Source organism: Biomphalaria glabrata, chromosome 13 (assembly GCF_947242115.1).
Source record: "Biomphalaria glabrata chromosome 13, xgBioGlab47.1, whole genome shotgun sequence".
NCBI classification, from domain to species: Eukaryota; Metazoa; Mollusca; class Gastropoda; family Planorbidae; genus Biomphalaria; species Biomphalaria glabrata.
Window position 1 is genome coordinate 32,050,366 of NC_074723.1, and position 21,688 is coordinate 32,072,053.

The 21,688-nt window shown below is 35.3% G+C and overlaps 1 protein-coding gene across 4 annotated transcripts in view; it reads left to right on the top strand.

Moving 5' to 3' along the window:
- Positions 1-3,722: 3,722 nt before the first annotated feature.
- The window catches only part of LOC106062948 (uncharacterized), a 192,057-nt gene continuing 174,091 nt past the window's right edge, over positions 3,723-21,688 (top strand). For 2 of the 4 annotated variants that reach the window (XR_008774238.1, XM_056007479.1), the window contains exon 1: positions 3,723-4,394. Coding sequence is in view for 3 of the 4 variants with exons in the window: in XM_056007479.1 (XP_055863454.1) it covers positions 3,990-4,394 (405 nt within the window). In the remaining variant the exon portion in view is untranslated. The remainder of the gene's footprint in view (positions 4,395-21,688) is intronic. The other 2 variants (XM_056007476.1, XM_056007477.1) reach the window with 2 other exon arrangements.

A 21,688-nucleotide genomic window follows, 5' to 3' on the forward strand; every position in this document is an offset into this window, starting at 1 on the left:
AAATTACGTATCACGTGACAGCCTTTATGGATTGCGTAATTTGTATAGAAGATATAGAGAACCACGCGGCAAAATGTTGTTTGTTTACGATTGGTGAATGAGGTCCATTTCGCATTGTTGGTTGTTCTGCTTAGACGTCAATGCTAATCAAAGGCAAGTTTTTTATTATTATTTTTTTGTGTGTTCACTTTTCAATTGAATGTTTAGATAATAATAATATAGCATTTAGAAAGAGATTGTTGCTGTTGTTGTTTTTTCTTCATCTATAGTTTAAAATGGCTTTCGTTTGCCCAACGTTTAACTCTTTCTCTCCTAACTGACGATACCAACGTTGATTCCACCAGAATGTGGTAAATAATTACGGAGAGAAAGGGTTAAAAAAAAAACACTTTGAACAATTTGATGTAGATCTAGTAAATGTCGTCTAAATGTGTATTTAAGAAGTGTACATCATCTTTATGTGAGGGGAATGAGGAGGAGTTTTTTAGATACATTCTACAGTGTTACTACTAAAGAGTCCAAAGAAGTCTACCGGATGTTAGGTTTGTAGTTTCTCAGTGTTTGTAGTTTGTCAGTGTCTGCAGTTTCTCAGTGTTTGTAGTTTGTCAGTGTTTGTTGTTTTGAGTTTGTTGCATTTAATTAAAGGCTACTGTTTGCGTCGTTCTAACAGCTTAACATTCATGTTTTTGTTTTTAAACACTGGGTTCGAAAGAAGATTTATGGGAATGGTCAAAGTGGGTTCAGATGTAGGTTCAGTTCAAGAATTGAGTTGAGAATATGCTTAAGAGTAGGTTCCAGAGTAGGTTCATTTTGTTGGTTAGAGTCAAATAGAAAGCGAGGATTAATTCTTGGGAGTAAGCTCATGATTAGATGTGGAACTAGGACTACAGAAGGCTAGGTTTAAGACTACGGCTGAAAAAGTATAAAGACTAGATTCAACAGTACGTTGGACACTAAGGTCGACAGTAGACTCCATAATTCGTTTAAGAGGCGGGTTGAAAAAGGTTCTTATGTAATTCAGGAGATAAATACAAGAACATGTTCTAGAAAAGATTCAATGCTAGGTTTTTAATTCGTTCACATATAGACCAAAATAATATTAAAATATCGATACATATTTGGCTCCAATCGAGAAATAGATGCCTTACCTCATACATTATTTAGCTTGGCTGCCTGGTCGTGGTGGGCTGTCGTTCGGACTACTCGATGATCCCGGGTTCAAACCTTGCCCGCTACCATTAGCCGTCGTCCTGCGGGAGGTTTGGACTAGGAAGAATATTATCTTCAATTCTGAAGGAACCTACGAAACACTTAAAACAGTTTACAAAATAATTTTACAAACATACCATTTAAATAATATATGAAACAGACATATGCCTACCATGCTAAATTTGGCATATAATATTAAATATGGCATAGGCCTACTGTCACAACATTTAGATGGTATGACGTGTTGTGATGCCGGGGATTTTACTTGAATTCAATAGTTAACAAAAAATGAAGATCTAGAATCACCAATGACGAATCTTTTGATAAAACAAAACTCTGGAACTTTATTAAATACAACGTAAGTACAGTTTATGTACAAATTACAAATCAATGAGCATGAAACATATTATAAAGGCTTTTCAAACAGAGCTCTTAGAAAACGTGTCTATCTACAAGAACCTTATTTTATCGACTGACTTTACTTTCTTACTACCGCCAATTCCCTGGCGCTAACTCTTTTCAAAAATGTCTTTGTTTAATTCAAATCAACCAATAGATTTTAAACATACTAATTATGTCCCTTGGGAAAATCCTGACTTGAATGTCAAGTGTCTAAATTTGAGGATTAAATCCCGAGACTCATGTCGAGGGCTTATATTTCTTTCAAAAGTGAAATGTACAAGCAATTCTATAATGTAATCTGTGACACCTACCATGTTTAACATAACTTATCATGTTAAATTTGGCATATCACGTGAAACATAACATAGCTTGTTGAAAATGAAATATGCCCTCTATGTAAAATATGAAATAACATGTTAAATATAACATAGCCTACTATGTCAAATATGCCTACCATATTAAATATGCCTACAGTGACGACTATGTTAAATATGAAAAAGGCCTATCTTTTAAATATAACATATCCTACCAGGTTAAATACGAAGCAAGCATACCATGTTAAATATGATACATGCCTACCGTATTGAATATGAAATACCATCTTAAATGTATCACATGTTATCTGACCTTGTTAAATATGGAAAACCATGCAAAATATAGTAAATTATGTAAAATATATCAAACCATTTTAAATATGGTATTACACGCTAAAAAGGCAAACCATGTTAAATATGTTACATGTACACCCACTGTATGATTATTATAGTGCATGAATGTCTTTACTATAGGACAACGCCAGTATGCCTAGTTTTCATTATTTAATGTTACCTATCACTATCTTTCTGCACCAACCTTTCCAGCTGTTAGTATTACCTTGATTATGCCTTGTATTAATTTGTTTAGATATATGTTGCTACTAACATGACTAACTCAGGGTCTCCATACAAGTATATCTTATCTTATATTTATATGGAAGGCTGCCTGCTCGTGCGGCATGTGCGCTGGGCTGTCGTTGGGTCGTCTTCATGGTCCCGAGTTCGTACCCTGCCCGCTGCCATTCCCCGTCTTCCTGCGGGAGGTTTAGACTAGAAAGTAGATGATACTCGAAACTGAATGAACATCCGAAACACCTAAAACATTTTACAAATAAGCATCTTGTCTTATCTTATCTTTTCTTATCTTATCTTATAAAAGATAGACGTTTCTTCATAAAAAGAAGATAATTACGTCCTACGCGTGTCCCTAAGACAATCTTATATAATACAGACGTTACTTCAAAAAAAGAAGATGATTACGTCCTACGCGTCATGCATTTAGTCATGCATAAAATAAAATGCATAAAATCTTGTCATGAATTTTAATCAATAAATTTAACTCAGCCGAATTGTTGGTTTTCCTGGCTGACTCAAGCAGCCCATTCTATGCTCTAATACCATTCGAGAAGAAGGAGCATTTGTACAAATTTGTCCTAGCATATGAAACAAGAAAAGTGATTTTAACTTTGTGCCTTTCTGAGTATTTTTATTACATTTTGTTTTTGTATTCGAAGATTATGGTTCAGTTTTTTTTTTCTTATGTACAATTGCTACTTTACTTTTTAGTTTTCTCTCCTGAAAACTTTCTAAATTTAATGATTTTTCTAAAGGAGTCACTCTAATCAAATGTCAATATTCGTCTGTTATGAATCGCATTGTTATATTTTGTGTCTGTTCTAGTTTCTTAATGTTTTCGTGAGTTGAGGCCTACTTGAGGGGTCTCATATGCATAATACATAACCCATGATTCCATGATTAACCAAGGTTCAATAACATTTAGTTTTAATGTTCTTTGATTTATATCTTTTTTTAATAAGCCTCTATAATCTAGATCTATTTTTTTTTAAATTTTAAATACAGATCTCCATTTTTTTTAGTATTAATGTCTATGGTTGAGGTCATGCGGTGTTAAGAACAGTAACCGCTATTTTCTATTTCCAATTTGTGCATTGTTTGAGTAGTGTCCCCTTCTGTGATACTCTCGTAGTGAAAGAAATTATGAAGCCCTTCGAACTGCTTGTGTCCCAATGTTTGATAGGCTAATCGATCGGCATCGCAACCAATCGTGAGAAAATACATAGCATATCTCGTCTTCAATGTTTTGCCATCGTCAAGGGCGCTCCGCTTAAAAATAGAAACAGTCATAATGTCAATTCTACACTATGTATAGATTTACACTAGATCTAGAAATCTAGATCTATATGCGCCTCTAAGAAGGTATGTTGAATGAAATCAATGCTAGATCTATTCTAGAACGCTCTAGGACAGAAATCGATTTTAAAGGGGCGGAATGCCAGTTCGTTGGCTTTATTCTTACATATGCATGTTTATCGCTAATTCAAAATGGCGGACAATAACGAAACACCGTTAGGAATATCTGCAATTGCTGACTGTTCGTCCCATGCGTCTGCCTCCAAAGTATACTTAAATGAAAACACTAGATCTAGTACTACCAAGATTGACAGATCCAATCACACTACTTCTGGCACTCTTATTCTGGATGCAAGTTCTTTGGATACGTCCAGCATTAGACCTAGATCTAGTTGTCAGGACGCTTCCAAAAACAATAACACAGAAATTTTGTCTCATTTTCCTTGTCATTCTGACGAAGCTAACAGAACAACGGTGATAAACAATAACAGTCTTAAATGCCCAGTTGCTTTTGAAGTTCAAGCAGAAAAACAATTAAAGCCAAAGCAAAAAAGAAATTTACAAGAGTCATTCCTTCATTTTATGAAAAAGAAAAAGGTAGGACCTCATTTCCTACCATTCCTCTCCTCTCCTCACCGTTCCATCATTCTAGTGAAAATAGTTACTTGACTAACTTACTTCTTTCATTCTTTGCCTCATATAAAATCAACTAACATAGTGTAAACAGACTACATTTGCTAGCAATGTAAACACAGCATGTACAATTCCTTCCTATTCTTTATATAGCTATACTTGTCCTTGACCTCTTTTGTTTAGTATGGCTTTTTTTTTTTACACCTGGTGGTTGCTTTTTTTTTTTTTTAAATGGGGTCACAAATCAAATGTGACGATTATCAAATTGTTGCTGGTTTAGATGAAGTATACTTACGAACATTAGACACACTTTTTCAAACTTTTTCTAATATCTTTTGCCAGTGGCATAGCTAGGAATTTGGCATCGATTGGGGACTCGGAGGGCTTAACCTCTGCATTTGGACTTTCGACATTATGACATGTAATAATGGGGTAATATTTTATGTTAAAAAAAAAAATTCTAACACTCATTTAGGGGGCCCCCTCAAGTGGGGCCCATAGAGATTTTCAAATTCTCCCCTCCCCCTATATGACCATCATAGCTACGCCACTGTCTTGTACACAATTTTGAATGGCACCTTGATAACCTTAATTTTTTTTTTATTGCTTTGTATCCCTGCGTAATTACTGACAGTTAATTTTTTGAAAAATAAAACTAGTTTATTGGATAGGATTGGATATTGTTCAAAATTTAACTAATGCATAATTTTGAAAGACATATTGATAACCTTATAATCACTTTGATTGCAATTGTAGGCCTATCATTGGCAATAGGCAGTTTTTTAATTAAAGATGTAACTAGTGTAGTAATCTCTTCACTGTGTCTTGAGTAGAGTGTTTGCAATGTTAAGGCCAAGGTAACAGTTTATTCCCGCTGACAAATCAACACAGGCAAAAGACCAACAATGAAATGAGACAGTCAAGAGTGTTGATGATCATAACATTTAATCCGGTGCTGAATTGAATCTGTCTAAATCATCACAGTTCGCAAACTAAATTTAACAAAGTCCAAAACTTCTCAATTAAACAAACTTGACTGCCTCGTAACAGGTTAACATATGAACTGTTCCCATTTCATGCCTAATTTTAGTCTTTGATTTGATCATGATGTTATTGTGGCTACATAAAACCTAACACGAACAAAAATGACTCTTTAACGAACAAAAATGACTCTTTAACGTTTCGGTCCAAATTCCTTATTGTTAACTAGTATAGCCTGAAACTAATGAAATGTGCTTTAAAGTATATTTAGTTATGATTAAAAAAAATATTTCAAGTGCGTAAAATATGTTAATTATTCTTTAGGTATGTATAGAACTATTTAATTGAAAGAGTTATTTTTTCATAATGCTTAGCAGATTTCTTACTTTGTTTTTTGAGGATCATATTCCATGAACAGTTTATTTATAAACTGTCATGAAATAAAGAAAATTTTAAATAATTATCTATTATTTAAAAAAATAATAATATTTTCAAAGTAACAATTTAATTTTAAAAACTGCATAAAATAGTGAATCAAAAAGATTGCTAAAATAAATTGTTAAAGATAAACATTTCTGTACAGCTTGCATTCAAATTGATTTCCTTAGCAGTAATTATATCTAACATGAAACACTAAATTGTGCAATCATTACCTAAACTCTAAGCAACAATAATCTAGCAATGTGTCTATTGAGAGAAGACAATTGCTTCTATTTCAATTCTTTTATCTGAATGTTTTCAAAATGTGACTATTATCATGTTTCATAAGAAAAAAAGTACACAATTAGGAAAATAAAAATCTTACCATTTTCAAACCTAAGTAGGTCTAAAATACAATATCTGTGAACTCAAGCTTATAAGCATTGGTTTTGTTTTTTTATTCTTCAGGAAATCAGAAAGTTAAAAGGGCAAAAAATTGAAATAACAATTATTTATTGATTGCTTCCCTTTACTCTTTTATTTTTAAAATCCATCTACCAGTAAAATGCACTTTAAAAAAAAATTTAGAATTTTTTTCAAAATAGTAATGACAAGCTGAATTAATTTTTAAATTGTTTTAAATTGAAACATTTTTAACAAAAAGTCTTGTTCTTGTTTGTTTGTTTTTTTTAACATATTTTTGTTAATAATTCTACTTTTGTTTGAAATATTTTTTTTTCTCAAGTTTTTATTGAGTTTGTACCGAAGGACCATATTTGTTTGTTATAATGTGAGAGTTAATTGTCTGTACTATTTTTGTTAACCCACCAGCCCTGAAAACCATACTGGCCGCTATCAATCTCTGGGCCCAGTATTGTAGTCATGAAAAAATTTTTTTCTTTGATTGGGTTTCTTTTGTTGTACTCACTCCTCCCATTCTTTTTTTTTCCATTACTTTATGTTCTCCCTCCCTCTCTCTCTCTCTCTCTCTCTCTCTCCTTTCTTCCATCTTATCCACCCCACCTATATTTAAAAAAAAAATGTGCGTCCTATCGGGATGAATGTTTTAAAATCCAGTTATTGATTTGTTTCCTTTAGATACCATGGCAACCTGTTTTGTTTATGTGTATGGTGGAGGCAGATCTGGTTCAATAGAGCTTGATTTCACACCACTAGTTTGTTCAAATGATTTATTGATCAGATACACTCTGAGATCCAAATGTTCTTTTTAGGATTTTTTTTTTTTTAACTGAATTTTAAAATTTTCCCATATCATTTTGTGCTAAATATTGTACAGTCTGGGGTTTTTTGTTGTCGTTGACTAGATTTTCGGTTACTGTTCTCAATTACCTGATCTTGTTTACAAGATTTTTAATTTAGACTAATGTGGTTGAGTGCTTCCTGTGCACTGCTAGTGCTATTGTGTTTGGGGTAAGGTTTGGCCTGACTCTAGACATAAGCATAGTGCACCTGAAGAGTTAAGGAAATAGAATTTCATGGGAAATGACAAACTCTTGTTGAACCAGCATTGAAATATAACACATTTCTGGGATGCTAGTCTTCTGGTCACTGACCTGACTAGACAATGTTCAAGTAAACTTTTGTCAACAGACACTGTATGGCATATGCTTCACATGTCTTCACCATATATTCCTTAGTCTATTTTTACCAAATATTTAAAAAATTTACTACCTTTACTATTTTAACTGTGAATAGACCTTGATTTTAATGATATGACTGTATAGAATCTGGCCCTTGTTGTTTAGAGAGAGAGTAGTCCTTAAGGGACTGCAGGCAAGGCATGGTCTAAATTGTGCCGATGTGCCTAAAATCAAATCAAATCAAACGGTTAGGGCACCATGCAAGATTTATCAACCGTGTCTTTCTCGTCTTTCAATGGCCAGCCTGTCCCATTCTTTTATGTTGTCTTTCCATCACTTTCTCCCTCTGCCTCCTCCCCTTCCTGGCACTGCTTCCTGAAGGAAGGTCCTTGAAAGCCAGATGGACCTACACATGTCTTAGGTATTGGATTATTTGAAGATAATTTTCTTTGTTGTTTTTGGTTCTCAATTTTCCTTCCCTAGTAAAAATAGCTTTTTTTTTTTATTTGTCTGTCCTTTCATTGTGTTGAAATCTCAAAAGTATCTTACTAGCTTAGGTAAATCTACTCCTTTTATTTTCATTTTTTATATGTTGTTTTACATGTGTATACATACATATAAACCAATTTTTATAATTTTGGTAAATAGACGGAATAGTAATTTTCCACTACAAATAGTATTCACAATGTCACACATTAATTTTCACATTAATATTCATTTTGCTTGAAATAAGTACAAAGTAGGTTTATGGATCACTAAATTAGTACTTCTTTGTCTTAAACATAAACTGCAATTTTACTACACGTTTATTAAAGAAATTAGAGATACACTCTAACCAGTCTCCCAGAGACCATAGTAATTCCAATTTGATTAAAATGTTATCTTCACTATGTTTAAAATATGTCTGGTCATTCACTCAGGCAAATCATTTTATCTTCACTATGTTTAAAATATGTCTGGTCATTCACTCAGGCAAGTCATTGTATATCTTCACTATGTTTAAAATATGTCTGGTCATTCACTCAGGCAAATCATTTTATCTTCACTATGTTTAAAATATGTCTGGTTTATTCACTCAGGCAAATCATTTTATCTTCACTATGTTTAAAATATGTCTGGTCATTCACTCAGGCAAATCATTTTATCTTCACTATGTTTAAAATATGTCTGGTCATTCACTCAGGCAAATCATTTTATCTTCACTATGTTTAAAATATGTCTGGTCATTCACTCAGGCAAATCATTTTATCTTCACTATGTTTAAAATATGTCTGTTCATTCACTCAGACAAGTCATTGTATCTTCACTATGTTTAAAATATGTCTGGTCATTCACTCAGGCAAATCATTTTATCTTCACTATGTTTAAAATATGTTTGGTCATTCACTCAGGCAAATCATTTTATCTTCACTATGTTTAAAATATGTCTGGTCATTCACTCAGGCAAATCATTTTATCTTCACTATGTTTAAAATATGTCTGGTCATTCACTCAGGCAAATCATTTTATCTTCACTATGTTTAAAATATGTCTGGTCATTCACTCAGGCAAATCATTTTATCTTCACTATGTTTAAAATATGTCTGGTCATTCACTCAGACAAGTCATTGTATCTTCACTATGTTTAAAATATGTCTGGTCATTCACTCAGGCAAATCATTTTATCTTCACTATGTTTAAAATATGTTTGGTCATTCACTCAGGCAAATCATTTTATCTTCACTATGTTTAAAATATGTCTGGTCATTCACTCAGGCAAATCATTTTATCTTCACTATGTTTAAAATATGTCTGGTCATTCACTCAGGCAAATCATTTTATCTTCACTATGTTTAAAATATGTCTGGTCATTGCAGTGATCCCAGTATCGAACTCATTCCGCTTCCATCTCCTACAATCATTCAGGAGGTTTGGGTTTGGACAAAATAATCTTCTTTTCTGAAGAGCGTCTGAAATTCGACAAATCAATATTAAATTATGTTGAGCGGAGCAACAGGTACTTATGGTGTTCAGTAAGCAGTTTGTATGTTTTACATGTTTCGGATGTTCCTTCAAAGTTGAAGATAATTTACTTCCTAACCTCCCACAGGATGACGAGGGATGGTAGCGGGTAGGGTATGAACCCTAGACCATCGAGAAGTCCGAACAACAGTCCAGCACGCATACCACACGACCAGGTAGCCTTATTTGTGAATACAACTGGGATCTACAAGAGTTGCTTAAGAGTCTGCATATATAACAACTTTCCAATCTCCTTTTGTTGTAGGTCTAGTGTTTGTTTTCTCTCTACATGAGCTTCTTATTACATTTGGAACTGGTCACCATTACTGAAGACCTTAGAATCTTGCTGAGTATTCTGTGAAGAGGAGGCGGGATTTTTGTTTCTTATTATTGTCTCCCTGATACATGCTATGTTTGATTTTAAATCATGGGAATTTTGTGATTTCTTTGAATTCTACATCAAAGGTCTTCAAGTGTAGCCTGATGTCTATGCATTCTTTCTCTAAAAATGTTAATGCAAAGTATGTAGAAAAATACCAATAGTTTCATTACCATAATGAATGAAATGAATTTTGTAATTTAATTAGTCTCTTCCTGTTATTTTTAGTTATTTACCTGTAATGTATGATCAATGTTGTGTAGATTTCTGCACTCCAAGACTCCACGATTTGTTATGACCTTTTCATTGAGTTAGTGTTTACTTGGCCAAAGGGCATTCACTAAGTATAGCTTTAAATTCTTAATTTCAATTTCTTATTATCTCTCTTTGTAACCAACTACTCAGTTTGCTTTGAGATAAAAGTGATTCTTAGCATTTCAACTCGCAAACGGCAAGTCTGGGGAAAAGCACAAAGAACATGAGACACGGTTCCCTCATTCTCCCTGCAGCGGGAGCACAGTGACTCGAAATTCGGCCGGAACCATGCTGAAAATGAGCTTTCTGGGTAGTCCCGTTATAGTGACTTGATCTGGACTAACAACTTCCACCACATCGAGTAGTGTTCTTGTAGCGCACTTGCGCTGTTCTCCTATATATATATATATATATGACACACATATATAATGAATAAAAAAACTACTTTTTTAAACTTGTATTAAAAATGATATTTAATATGATTATGGATGGCTGCCTGGTCGTGTAGTATGCGCTCCGGACTGTCTTTCGGTGGTCTTGAAGGTCCCAGGATCGAACCCTGCCCGCTGCCATCCCCCGTCGCCCAGCGTGATATATGGGCTAGGTTGTAATTATCTTCAGAATCTAAAGGAACATCCGAAACATGTAAAACAATAATGCTAATAAAGCGCTCGTTTAGAATACTATTAGAAAACAACAGTGTTTGTGTGTCACTGAACATGTTTTAAAGTTAATTAAACTTGACGGTCACTAGTGGGTTACTGACATCTTGATCCATGTAATGTATCCATACGCGAAGTTTTTTTCCCCCTTTTTTCTTATTTAAAAAAATATGTATGTGCATACAATACGCATATTTAATTTCGAAAACCAAATTAGAAACTTTGACATGTCGAAAATTTGGCATGCTATGATGAAATTTGAAATTGAATAGCTCCTCACTTTTTTATTCAAAAAAAAAAAAAAAACGACGACGACACACACACACTACACACACGCGCACAAAACGACTTTTTTTTTTTCCCTGACTCGTTTTTTTTTTTTTTTACACGAATGATGCCGAATCTGACAATGTCTTTAAAATGGTTCATGAATTAAAAACACACGCGCACAAAATAACTCTATATAGTATGACAGTGCTCTAAAATAGGAATTTAAAAATAAAAAAAAAGTTGTTAGTCTACGCTTTTGTGTCGGCATGATCCCCACCCCACCTTCTACTGTCTAGCACCTGCTGTTCTTCTCTTTGTAGTTCCCCCCGCCCCCCTCAAAAACTGTTCCCTAAACCAGCCCTCCCCACCCCCACCTTTTTTTTACCCAATTCGACTTCATTGTCACATTCGGTGCTACGGGCCTGACAAGGTAGATTTGGTGCGTATAAGTTTGAAACCGCAGACCCGGTGTAGGTGTGTTAGGTTGTGTTATTTGTGTGTGTGGGTGGGGGGTGACGTGCTTAGATCTGCGTACAGCAGTGGTGCCCACATTTTTTCGCTCCCGGGGCCACATGGAGAGGCGGCCTTAGCAGTTCGCGGGGCCCTAAGCGAGTGTCATATCAGTGCCTCGAATATTTTTACGTGACGGAACAAAAGATCTACAAGATTCTATTTTATCGCGGGGCCCCTTTTTGAGGCCTTACTCGCCACCCCCTCCCCTGATGCCGCCCCTGCCACACACATTTACGATACATATATCCCTGGCTGCATCGTCACCAAAAAAAAAATATTGATTTCAATGGAACTCCCCTCCTATGTGATCTCGATATTCTCTGTGGGCCGCATCAAGGGGCCGGATAGAACCAAGTATGCTGGCCTCCTTCAGCCGTAGCACGACTAAAGTTCATCTCTAGAACACTTTTTCGTGTGACTGTTGAGCCTTATTCTGGAGAAGACATTCCCGTCCACGTGTATCGTAGGTTAAGGTGGCATTCGCTTCGGTGGTAGAGGAGCCATTTATTTATTGCACGCTTTTCTTCCAGCGCTGATGTCTATGCTTTTTCGAAATCCATAACTTTCTTGGACGCCATCTCTCTCCGCATAGTGTGTTCTAGGACCATGTCTTCCCAGTAATCAGCATCGATACCCACTGCTTTGAAGTCCCGTTTGATTACATCCGCATGTCGGAGACAATGATGGCTAGTTTTTCTTGACTCAGTCGAGAGTATGACTTTCTGTATACTTTCATCCTCCATTCGCGGACATGACCTAGCCAGTATAGGCGGAGTTGCAGGGAAGACCTCTTCGAACAAGTTTCTCAGTGGTACACACTCTTGTCATGCGATTTTCAGGATCTTTCTGAGGCTGCGCAAGGGAAATTAATTTTCTCACTTGCTTTAAAAGTAACGGGCTGAATATGACCCGCAGGCTGTAGTTGTGTGTATCTCTGGTATATTGTAATGTAGTTACTAGCCAGTCTATGTCGGTAAGGGTTGAAAACACGGACAAAAAATTTTTGAAAAGTGTGAAGACTGGAGGTTCTTGGCGTAAGTATCCTAGATAAATGCACCTGGACATATAATACTTTTAAAAGTAGTGTCATGCGTTCAGCTGTGCTGGCCACAAAGACCCCCTCCCCCCATGTTGGTCCCGGGAACTGGATATACTTATGTGCTGTGAGGTCCGACAGTAGTATCCTGGCACAGTTACTGGTGACTCCTGAAGTGAATTAAACGCTCAGTTTGTGACATAACACAATGACCTACGATCCGCCACAAAGCAGGGCCGGTCCTACAGATTGCGTGGCCTATGCGAAACGGATTGCGCGGGCCCCAGTCTAGGTAGGGACAAAGATAATAAGTAAAAATTAAGATTTTATATTAGAAAGTAAATTCGTCTTAGCATTTTATTCATTCTTTACTACGTACAAAATCACTGTCAAATTAACTTTACGAGCCATCTACAGTAGATAAAGTAAATTAAGTATTTGAACTTCTTGTAGTTAAAATTTGCCTTATTATTACATTTTTATTAAATGAAAGCTGACAATGACACCCCGAAATGACAATTTTATCTGTTCTCTTTTTTAGATTTGCACGAGTTTTCAAAAGATTTTAATAATTTCAGGGAGTTAACATGACTTTTTCTTATATCTCGCAATTTCATGAGAATTCCAGGAGCCATTTAATAATAAATTAAAATGGTTTAATTTAATAATTTACACCTAAAAATTGCGCGGGGCCTATGAAAGTGCGGGGCCCACTGCGACCGCATAGGTTGCAAAAAAACCGGCCCTGCCACAAAGATTCTGCTCCATTGAACTTACAATTATTTTTTTTGTTGTTTAGTTAATGCATTTTAAAATCTTATCAGAGATGCATATGGTATGCTGGGCGGTCCTACAGGTTGCGGGCCCTGTGCGAAATGGATTGCGCGGGGCCTAATTTGCCTAATAATTAGGATAATAAGTTAAAATTAAGATTTTGTATTAGAAAATAAATTCGCCTTTGCATTTTATTTATAGTTTACTAAGTACAAAATCGCTGTCAAATTAACTTGACGAACCATGTACAGTACATAGTAGTTTTTCAAAAAAAAAAAAGCCGATAAACATTCAGTTCTGCCTTTTAGATTTACTATCGACTAGCAAAATATCTTTTTTTTTTTTTCGAAGATGTTGAGATAGATTTAAAGTATTATTAAAGTAAATTAAGTATTTGAAATTCTTGTTTTTGGTTAAATTTCGGTTTATTATTACATTTTTATTAAATGAAAGCTGGCAAAGCCGTTTCGTTTTTTTTTAATCACGAATATGATTGGCGTTTTCCATATTGAATGACACCCAGAAATGACAATTTTGTCTGTTTTAAGGAGATTTGCATCAGTTTTCATAAGATTTTAATAATTTCACGAGATATTCATGACTTTTTGTTATAATTTCAGGAGAATTCCAGTAACCCTTTAATAATAAGTTAAAATGGTTTAATTTAATAATTTACACCTAGAATTCGCATCGCGTGGGGCCTATGCAAGTGCCGGGCCCACTGCGGCCGCATAGGTTGCAGTGGCCTAAGGCCGGCCCTGATGGTATGCCATTCGAAATTCCGAAACTGTTAGATTCTGATGATATAACATTTATCATATCGTTTTGTTGCTAAAGCCTCTTGGGTCACACTGACTTGCTCGAGCTGTGACATGAAACATTAGAGTTGACCGTTCTTTCTTGTATGACAAACGCAATGCGTAACACCACGTGACACATGCACCGACCCAAATACAGCGTTTCAAAACAATGCTTATAGCATATCACATTTGTCATTACCGTGCCCTAAGAGGAAACATTGTTCACAAATCTCTTCCTGTGCATTGCTTTTTGATTTGATCCAATCCTAATAACATTGGCGTAGCTAGGGTGAGGGAGGGGGGCCCCTGGGCCTACAGATGATGGCGAATTCATAGCTACGCCCCTGCATAATCAAAGTGAAGTCTAAACTGTTTGTAACTGTCTGTTTAATTAATGGTTTTTAACTTTCACAGCCACGCGAATACCCGGATGAACGGGCGCCATTTTGTCCCAGCCTTAATTCCGCGTCGAGATTTGCGTCGGAATGTTAAGTCTTGATCTAATTGATACACTTACATGTTGCTAGAAATAACCATTCTATGGCCCCCATTCGTTATATAAATATATCTATCGGGTGTGCCGCATAGTTTTAAAATTGTTCGCTATTGTATGCGCTGAAAGTTCAACTTTCTAACGTGTCAGGCTTTATCTGTTTTCCTCTCGTTGAGCTTGCTTTTCCTAAACATCACTGCTGAGTAGGACCAACACTTTGATTCTCTAATTCAAAAGTGGCTCCTACATGGGGGTACTCACATACTCTCTAATTCCTAGTAAAAATTATAATTTGTATTCTTTTAAAAAAAGAACATACTTACTATTACTTAGAGATCGAGATCACTAACCTGCCATAAACTTGGCGTCCCTCACTTCTGACACCATTTTCGCATTTGGTTAGCTACGTAAGTTTATTCTGATTTTAGGCTATGTTGCCTTATCATTTTGGCTGAACGTACTTATATTTAATTTTTGTTTTAAAATAACAACATGAACACTTATATCATCTTCTCGTCTCACACATCGGACTAAATTTCTACTTTTGTTAAGGCCTCATCACTACATACGTTTGTTTTAGTTGTAGTAGCTTATTTTATATTATGTTATCTTATCATTTTGAAGTTTATTCTAGTTTTAGTAGCATATGTTTTTATGCTGTTATATCATTTTGAATCTCTACGTATTTGATTTAAAAATTGTAGTTACACTAATATACTTGGTGATCACTACCTTACATAAACTTAGCGTCTTACACCTCTGGCTTTTAGTTTATGTTAATAGGCACCTTCGTTTGTTCCGGTTTTATCTTATACTTGGGATGAACTGAAGGATAGTTCAGCTGCATGAATCAGAAGCAAGTTAGGATTACTTGATTATTAGAGTATAATCATTGAATCGACTATCACCAATTGCTGCCAGGTTTACGGTATGCACGCTGGACTGTCGTTCGGTTGTCTCGATGGTCGAGGGTTCAAACCCTGCCCGCTGCCATCCCCTGTCGTCCTGCGGGAGGTTAGGACTAGGATGTAGATTATCGTCAACTCTGAAGGAACACTAGAAACATGCAAAACATTTTACAAACATTTGAATTTAACTTCTGCCTTTTTGTTTAGGATACGTGTAATGTAATGGGACGAAGATCTTGTTTTGACTCTGTGAATATGTTATTATCAAGTTTGTAAAAATCAAGACGATGTTTTTGAAAACAAATTGATTATTACTGGATAGAGAACAACGGGAGTGAATGGCTAAAAAAAAATTGAGTCTTATTTGCAGGGCCTGTGTTGTATTTTTATGGGCTTTTTTTTTCCGGTGTGTGATCTAAAGCTTGCAGGTTGAATATGTGTAGATGTGTCCGCCAATGTGCAGCGTCATTTGATCATCCGGGCTCGGCTGACTGCGTCTGCGTCATCACCCGCAGTGGCTTACTGTGATTTCCCGCCCTGCAGGTCTTACTCTTCAGCGTTTTGTTTTTTCTTTCTACGTGGCGTGCGGAGTTGGCAACTTTTTTTTTTTAAAGATGTGTCACTTTAAAGTCTCCCAGTGCACTTAGTAAATTGAATTCAAACGTTTGAGAAGAGAGAGTCAGTGAGTGTGTGTGAGAGAGAGAGAGTTAGTGTGTGTGTGTGTGAGAGAGAGAGGTGAAGTGGATGATGGTTTCTTTGATTAGTTGTCCACTGCATAGGCCTACTCTCATTTTTTAAATTATTATTTTCAGTCATGGTTGTGTGGACACCTTTATGCCCCCCACTTCTGTTCTTCTACAAGGCTTATATAAATGAAGTCACTTTGAATGTTTCTTGTATGTTTTAGACTTGGTCGCAGTCGATTTTTTTCGACCTCTTCTCATCCAGGCGTCGTCATCTTATTTTTGCATATAAACTCCTGTTCGATGACAACACATGAATCAATTTAAAAAAAAATCAATTCTAGTCATAATTAATTGACTTTGTTGTGATATAGAATTTGTAGTGAGCTGATTGGGGATAGCCTTGTGTAGAAAATTGGGCGATCGGAATTGAAAGACAGCTAGTGCAAAATAAAATAATTGAATGTAAATGTGGGGATTTTAGCAAAGACTGAGCCTTAATCTAAAGATTATATCCAAGACTTGGTAATGGATTTGTTAATTAACTTTGTCTTAGTTACCTTTTTCAAAAAAATTTTTCCTTAATCTAAGAGTATTTTTTTTTTAATCCTTTAACGACTCATCCATCAGTATAACAAAAGTTACTCGTCATTCCTGTGAGGCAGAAATTGTTATCGTTGACTAGAATTTATAACAATTTGACAATCTTTTTTTTTTATTGATACTAGTCGATTTATTCGAAGTCGAAATTTTTTTTTTAAAAGAAAAAGAAGTCGTTTTAGCATTAAGATGTTTTTGTAGAAGAAAATGAGGTGTTCTTAAATTGAAAACGCAGATTATAAAAACGTTTTAATCATAAATTGCAGTCTCAGTAAAGTCCCCCTTTCAGACCTTGTGGTCTGTAGGTCAGATGATGTAAAGGTCATCTGTTTCCTAGGCCTACTGTTAACGAGTGTGTCATGTGGCAAGCACAACGACCAACTGCCTTTACTTTTCTTCAACTAATGTCAGGTACCCACTCTCGAATTCCGACTTAAAATTATAATTTACACTTTAGAGCTAGGATTCGGACCCCCAAGATTCAGCCACCGCGCTTTCTCACTGTAAACTAGCTTCTCAAAATTGTGCCTTTGTGACATCTGTAGCCAGTGCCACCTTGAGGCTCATTACGCAGCGTGGAGGGAAGATTCTAGGGCTCAGGTTGCATTACGTTACTGGCCGGAAAGGGTACGCGGGTCTTAGCTTAAGCATCCCTGCTGTATTATATTTATATGAATCTTCTTGATCGGTTACTGGTGCGAGGCTGTTGTCAATCACACCACGGTTTAAAGGTTTAAAGTCGCCTACATGAGAAACAAGGAGACAGCAGCCGCGGGCTATTTCAGTGTGTGTTGTATTTTAAAGTGACTTACCGCTGAATGCATTTTGTATGTATCGTAGCATCTTGTTATAAAGCCAACCACCCAATAGACAAGCAGTTCAATTTTCTTTTATGGAAAACAACCAAAGCATTATAATGACAACAGTTGAATAATGTATTTCTATTTGTCCTACAGTTGAATAATGTATTTCAATTTGTCCTACAGTTGAATAATGTATTTCTATTTGTCCTACAGTTGAATAATGTATTTCTATTTGTCCTACGGTTGAATAATGTATTCCTATTTGTCCTACAGTTGAATAATGTATTCCTATTTGTCCTACAGTTGAATAATGTATTCCTATTTGTCCTACAGTTGAATAATGTATTTCTATTTGTCCTACAGTTGAATAATGTATTTCTATTTGTCCAACAGTTGATAAATGTATTTCTATTTGTCCAACAGTTGAATAATGTATTTCTATTTGTCCAACAGTTGAATAATGTATTTCTATTTGTCCTACAGTTGAATAATGTATTTCTATTTGTCCTACAGTTGAATAATGTATTTCTATTTGTCCAACAGTTGAATAATGTATTTCTATTTGCCCTACAGTTGAATAATGTATTTCTATTTGTCCTTCAGTTGAATAATGTATTTCTATTTGTCCAACAGTTGAATAATGTATTTCTATTTGTCCTACAGTTGAATAATGTATTTCTATTTGTCCTACATTTGAATAATGTATTTCTATTTGTCCTACAGTTGAATAATGTATTTCTATTTGTCCTACAGTTGAATAATGTATTTCTATTTGTCCTACAGTTGAATAATGTATTTCTATTTGTCCAACAGTTGAATAATGTATTTCTATTTGTCCTACAGTTGAATAATGTATTTCTATTTGTCCTACAGTTGAATAATGTATTTCTATTTGTCCTACATTTGAATAATGTATTTCTATTTGTCCTACAGTTGAATAATGTATTTCTATTTGTCCTACAGTTGAATAATGTATTTCTATTTGTCCTACAGTTGAATAATGTATTTCTATTTGTCCAACAGTTGAATAATGTATTTCTATTTGTCCTACAGTTGAATAATGTATTTCTATTTGTCCTACAGTTGAATAATGTATTTCTATTTGTCCTACATTTGAATAATGTATTGCTATTTGTCCAAGGGAAAAATTACAGGAGGTTTATGAAGCTGATTGGTTTTATAAGTGTGTTATGTTGTGAGGTGGAGGTGAGATTGGTACTTGGTTGGAGTGTTGAAGTGGTTGCTGAGTTCGTTTTTTAGGGGTCATTTGGAACTAGGAAGTATTGTTTATGTGATCGTTAGAAATAGTGTCATGTGGTCCATAAAAGTACTATTTATTGTCGATGGTCACTATAAGTTTTGTTTGGGGGGTGGCGGATTTTGATATCTCTTCACGTTTTGCGAATAGGTAGTGTCGGGGGAAGGCTGTAAAAGAAATATTAGTTAATTAATGTTTTAAAAATAGCTTTTAAATTCTTGCATATTTCTTTAAAAAAAAATAGCACAAAGGCATAAAATAACTCTATTGTCGAATTGAGGACATTTTCCACCCCACTGTGTTAATTGTGTCAACGAATTCTTCTATCTCATTGTTCACATCTGACGCACATGGATTGTGCCAAGCAATTGTGCCTTCCATTCCCCACATCTACTTCCAACAAGGCCCCGCCCATATGACAGGAAATGTCATCGAAACAGTTTGAGCAAATCAAAACGAGGCCATATATAATGAAGAAGTGTATTTTCTTTTTCTTTTTGAATCTTACTGTGTGCTCAGAGAGGATACACAGAGCAAACATTGCAATGTGTTGGGTGCGTCAGAAAATGCCTTTAAATAGCTCAGCGATAATCTTGTACACCTGGAGAATGGAGAATGTTCCATCATAGGCTATTGATTCTTTCACAGGCACAGTTCGCCCGATTTGGTAGGATGAAAATAGGAGGGGGGGGGGGGAGATCTCGGAATCCGGATCCATTTGAGGCGTCAAATTCCTATTTCCATGTAATCATAAATATCGCTATAGTGATTTCTAAAGGTTTTTCGATATATAATGGGTTACCATTAAACATGTAAATCTTCCATTGTTAACAACAAAGCCCCGTTAGGACAATGTATATTGTAGAAATAATCTTTCTTTTTAATATTTCTGTACTGACTAGAATATTGACTTAAAGGCTGAAATAGCCAGATATAACGTCGTTACATCTTCAAATCAAAAGTGGTTTAGACTTAGCCCTTTTTTGACATTATCTCTAAGCTTACACCTATGAAACAACGAACTAAATCAATGCCTTTGCGAGACGGTTGCCGATTTATCTGGACACATCGTTGGACACTGTACTGCATAGGAAGAAAAGGGGTTGACTACATGAAGGAGATGGCCATTCGCATAGATTTGTGGATCTGGATGAGTTCCAATTTGGGACTTCTGAAGCGTGGCCTTCGTTTTTCTTTTGCTTAGATTGATGTAGAGACCAAACGAGGCAGCAGCCGCAGCTTCATTGACGGCAAGTTGAAGCTCCTATTCGTAGGGGCGCAATCGTCCGCATGGAGCAGCTCAGGAGCATCATCTCTTTCATTTTTGTAAGGGAGAGCAGCCGTATGCTAAATATGCTACCGTCGGTGCGGAACCTGATGTAGATGCCCTCGTGCAGGTGTCGCCTCATTGTATTAAGGATTGCTCCGATGCTTTATTGCAAAGAGTGTCGATGCTTCACACCACTCTTTATAGAGAATCGAGCTTACAAGTCAACGTTGTATCTGATTTGACGCTTTTGACCCTATTCAGTTTCAGCGTACATCCTACTGGCAAGATTGATTTTGTGTTGTTGTATGGTATTTATCAGCCATGTTATAGCCATGCTAATTAGCGCATTTTGTCGGTAACTTCTATGACATTCTTTTAGTGTAAAGTTCCAATCGAGTGTTATTTTTTTCTCTAATGACTGTCCCTCTGGCACAAATCGCACGTCTTGTATTAAACATAGATGCAATGTCCAAAATCTTCTTCCACTTTTCATTAAAGAATGGCATCAGTCGATTTAGGAACATCCGGTCAAAAATAAAAACTAACTTGAGAGCTTAAATCCCATATGCGTCATAGAAGGGCTTAAAATAGCAACCCGTGTTTCCAACTGAGTTCCTAGCTCCTACACTAAATGAAGAAAGAATGGAAGACATTGTTTTGGTCATGTGATAGGCAGTAATTTATCAAGTGAATATGTGATTATGAGGCAGCATTGTTATAAGTGTTAAGTGAATATGTAGAGCTATGTATTAAAATATGTAAGATATATATATATATATATATATATATATATATATATATATATATATTATAATTAATGCCTTAATATAAGTAAATATGTAAATCCCTAGTGTATCATGTGTATATGTAGATCTATATATTAAGAGACACGTTTTAAGTTTAAATTTTGCATAATTATTCATGGTTGATAACAATATACGAATCAATCCAAAAATTAACGAATTAGTTAACCATTTTGTACTAATAATTTAATTTAGTTATATAGCAGAAAGGGGGCTAAACCCTGTAATTTTCAGATAAATGGCAGTAATTAGCAGTTATTTCTTCTTAGATAAGCTTTGGTTTCAAAAAAGTATTTCTTTTTTCTATTGCTTGTTTATATTTGTACTCCGTTGTCAATCAAAGGCTCGTGTTATCGTATTTTAATAACATTCATTCTAACTCACGATTCACCAAACTGAATGGGGAAATGCAATTTAATCCTGCACGAATCCTATTATTAAAAGCATGGAAACATAATTCTATCTGTTTGACAATCTTCATTAGTTAACTAATATTAATTTAATAATTCTCTCTTTTTTAAACACTATACATCCTTGACTCAAATCAGATATAAAGACAGGCAATACGTCTGCTTCTTCCGCACTTGCTTATCTCACTTGAGAATACCGTATCTCCCACAATTCCCCAAATCTTCTGCTCATCGTATAATAAGAGTGATGTCCCCTTAGCATAGGATTAAATCATATTAGAATAAAGACCAACAAAAGTTTTGGTACAGACATGATCGTTACAGGTAAAAAAAAATTA